This window comes from Hipposideros armiger, unplaced genomic scaffold (assembly GCF_001890085.2).
Source record: "Hipposideros armiger isolate ML-2016 unplaced genomic scaffold, ASM189008v1 scaffold_397, whole genome shotgun sequence".
Classification (NCBI taxonomy): Eukaryota; Metazoa; Chordata; class Mammalia; order Chiroptera; family Hipposideridae; genus Hipposideros; species Hipposideros armiger.
In genome coordinates this window covers 635,763-639,448 of record NW_017731747.1, presented here as the reverse complement: position 1 = coordinate 639,448, position 3,686 = coordinate 635,763, and the positions used below count along the sequence as shown (strand labels likewise).

The 3,686-nt window shown below is 59.1% G+C and overlaps 1 protein-coding gene across 3 annotated transcripts in view; it reads left to right on the top strand.

Moving 5' to 3' along the window:
- ZIC2 (Zic family zinc finger 2) overlaps nucleotides 1-3,686 on the top strand; it is a 6,033-nt gene that overhangs the window by 1,153 nt on the left and 1,194 nt on the right. Inside the window, exons 2-4 of one of the 3 annotated variants that reach the window (XM_019663682.1) lie at nucleotides 52-1,270; nucleotides 3,035-3,198; nucleotides 3,424-3,686. The exon at nucleotides 3,424-3,686 is cut by the window's right edge and continues 1,194 nt beyond it. In XM_019663682.1, the coding sequence (XP_019519227.1) occupies nucleotides 199-1,270; nucleotides 3,035-3,198; nucleotides 3,424-3,686 (1,499 nt within the window). In that variant the 5' untranslated portion in view covers nucleotides 52-198. Of the gene's footprint in view, nucleotides 1,271-3,034; nucleotides 3,199-3,386 lie in introns of all 3 variants that reach the window. The other 2 variants (XM_019663681.1, XM_019663684.1) reach the window with 2 other exon arrangements.

Genomic DNA, 3,686 nt, shown 5'->3' with positions numbered 1-3,686 from the left:
TCTTCCTCTCAGCGCCTTCGCTTCGCTCCCGGCCGCCCGAAGCAGATCCAGGCGGAGGCGGCGGGAGCTAGGAGAGCGGCTCCCGAGGTTGAAGCCGCCACCACCACCGCCGCCTGCGCTCGGAGCCGGGCGGCCGCTGGATTGGGAGTGGGAACCTAGAAGGCGAGGGGCTCGCCGGGGCGGGCAGGCGCGCTGGCCATGCTCCTGGACGCGGGGCCGCAGTTCCCGGCTATCGGGGTGGGTAGCTTCGCGCGCCACCATCACCACTCCGCGGCGGCGGCGGCGGCGGCAGCCGCCGAAATGCAGGACCGTGAACTGAGCCTGGCGGCGGCGCAGAACGGCTTCGTGGACTCCGCAGCCGCGCACATGGGCGCCTTCAAGCTCAACCCGGGCGCGCACGAGCTGTCCCCCGGCCAGAGTTCGGCGTTCACGTCGCAAGGCCCCGGCGGCTACCCCGGGTCCGCTGCGGCTGCCGCCGCTGCCGCCGCACTCGGGCCCCACGCCGCGCACGTCGGCTCCTACTCTGGGCCGCCCTTCAACTCCACCCGGGACTTCCTGTTCCGCAGCCGCGGCTTCGGGGACTCGGCGCCGGGTGGCGGGCAGCACGGGCTGTTCGGGCCGGGAGCTGGCGGCCTGCACCACGCGCACTCGGAAGCGCAGGGCCACCTACTCTTCCCGGGCCTCCCCGAGCAGCACGGGCCGCACGGCTCACAGAATGTGCTCAACGGGCAGATGCGCCTCGGGCTGCCTGGAGAGGTGTTCGGGCGATCGGAGCAGTACCGCCAGGTGGCCAGCCCGCGGACCGACCCCTACTCGGCGGCACAGCTCCACAACCAGTACGGCCCCATGAATATGAACATGGGTATGAACATGGCAGCGGCCGCGGCCCACCATCACCACCACCACCACCACCCTGGTGCCTTTTTCCGCTACATGCGGCAGCAGTGCATCAAGCAGGAGCTGATCTGCAAATGGATCGACCCCGAGCAGCTGAGCAACCCCAAGAAGAGCTGCAACAAAACTTTTAGCACCATGCACGAGCTGGTGACCCATGTCTCCGTGGAGCACGTCGGCGGCCCCGAGCAAAGCAACCATGTCTGCTTCTGGGAGGAGTGTCCACGCGAGGGCAAACCTTTCAAGGCCAAATACAAACTGGTCAACCACATCCGCGTGCACACGGGCGAGAAGCCTTTCCCTTGCCCCTTCCCGGGCTGCGGCAAGGTCTTCGCGCGCTCCGAGAACCTGAAGATCCACAAAAGGACCCACACAGGTAACCGCGGGGCCCGGACAGGGACGGGGCACCGAATGGGGAGAGGCTATGGCTGGTTTCCTAAGAGGAACGCACCGACCGCCAGCCTCTGCCCTGGGATGGGAGGTGGTGGTGTGTGTGCGAAAGAGCCAGCGGCTTGTTTTTGTTGGAGAAAGAAAGACTATATCACTGGGCTGGGTTTTTCCGTGTGCGGAAATTGAGTTTTAAATAACCAGTGTAACATCAAATGTATGCTTTGTGTGATGCAATTGCTTCGTTTGCTCAGCCCGGTTAATAATTTCCGTTCTAAATAGAGCGCACAAAATAAAACTGCTCTCCAACTCGGTGCCCGGGAATGGAGCCTAGAGAGGATTTGCCAGCTTGTCTGAATGTGCTTTTCTGCTCTGGGTGTGTGTCTGTTTGAGTGGCTCGTGTGTTTTCCCACTTGTTTTACTCGGGGTCCAAACGCCCTTCCCGGAACTGTTTCCCATTAAATGAGTCTGGGGTAAGTCAAAGCTGTAAAGCATTTCTCGTTTTAAAAGCCCATCTCGAGGTGGGTTTTATGGTGGTGGGTTCACAGTAGTTTGTGAAAGCCTCTACTGGGCACCAGAGGGTTTGCGATTGCAAACTTGGAGCAAACAACTCGGTCAGCGAGTGCCCGGGGCACCGCGGCCCTGAGGCGTAATCGCGTGACAAGAGAGAGCTGCAAAAGAACGCTCCTCTTGCCTCATAGATTATTCATCTATGACCAGGTCCCAGCCAAATCGCTCCAGACGATTTCCTAAAAGAAAGCCAAATGTTTTAGCAACTTCCCCCGTCAATATTTACTCCGAAGTAGGGATGCGCCAGCGGCCCATTGTTCTCTTCCGGGAAGGGGAGGGAGGCGAGGTGCGAGACAAGCTTTTAACAAGGTTTAAAATTTGAGAAATTTATTTGCATGAAATGCATGCTTTCGAGTCCTGTGTCTGAGCGGATGTCTTTTAAAAACCGTTTAGGTGCTAATGGAATTTAACCTTAAATGGTCCCCTTTCCAAGTGGAACAATGTTTGAGTTCTCACACCTCTACATGACTCCAAGCATTTGGAATTCTGGCAACAGGATGCAGGGGCCGCCAGAAAATTAAACAGGGAAATTTTGAAAGCCTTTGCTGAGATCCCCCACCCCCACTGCCCAGCCTGTGCCACTGCAATCGCTAGATGCTGCCTTATCTCTAATATTTATCTTTTCTCCAACTTATTTTTTAAAAACTGGAAGTGAGACTAGCGTTATAGTTAATTCAATTTGTGGAATTTTGGATGAAAAATACTGGCTCAGTCACTATGCACAGCCCAGTCCCCAAACAACATGCAGCAATTCCAAATCGAATTGCCTACTGGCCCCAGGGAGAAACCGACAGCAGCCCAGCAGCCTGTGTGATTTTAATAATGCCCCAAATATTTTGTCATAACAACAGCTTCTCCATGGCGAGACTAACTTGTTGGAAGCTACAAATCCAAGAAGCCCTATAGAAAGGCAGGCAGGGCGGGGTGGTACCCCAAATTCGTTATAAATGTGAGGAACGGGCTTCAGTCTGGAAGAAAAGTAAAATATGAAATAAATGAACAGGACTCTCAGGTGGGGAAGGCCGTTAATTTCATCTTAGTTCTGCCACAGAGGGGACCCGACCTGCTTAAGGGACACAGGCACTTCTTGCCCCTCTTACTTCCTAGCAGAGGTCTTGTCCACTCCAAGGTGGGTGGGGGGCTCTGAGTGTCCACAGCAAGCGCCCATGTTTGCGGTCCACAGGGGAGAAGCCGTTCCAGTGTGAGTTTGAGGGCTGCGACCGGCGCTTCGCGAACAGCAGCGATAGAAAGAAGCACATGCACGTCCACACCTCCGATAAGCCCTATCTGTGCAAGATGTGTGACAAGTCCTACACGCACCCCAGCTCGCTGCGGAAACACATGAAGGTACCACCCGGGTGGCCAGGAGAAGGGCAGAGCGGCGGGCCGCGGCGGCGCCGCCTCACTACCAAGCCTGGACAAGCTCAGCCGGCCTGGGAAGGCGAGGGTTCCCCGGGGCCAGGGTGGCTGGGGGCATTTCTGGGGATGCTCCTTCGGGGGCCTGGCCTGGCCACAGCAGCTGCACTCACACCCAGTCCCCTTTGGTCTCCCCTCCCGGCTTTTGTGTTGCAGGTCCATGAGTCCTCCCCGCAGGGCTCTGAGTCCTCCCCAGCCGCCAGCTCGGGCTACGAGTCGTCCACGCCCCCCGGGTTGGTATCCCCCAGCGCCGAGCCCCAGAGCAGCTCCAACCTCTCCCCGGCGGCGGCGGCTGCAGCGGCGGCAGCGGCAGCAGCAGCGGCGGCGGCGGTGTCCGCGGTTCACCGGAGCGGAGGCTCCGGCAGCGGCGGCGCAGGTGGTGGCGGCTCCGGCGGAGGCAGCGGCGGGGGCGGCGGGGC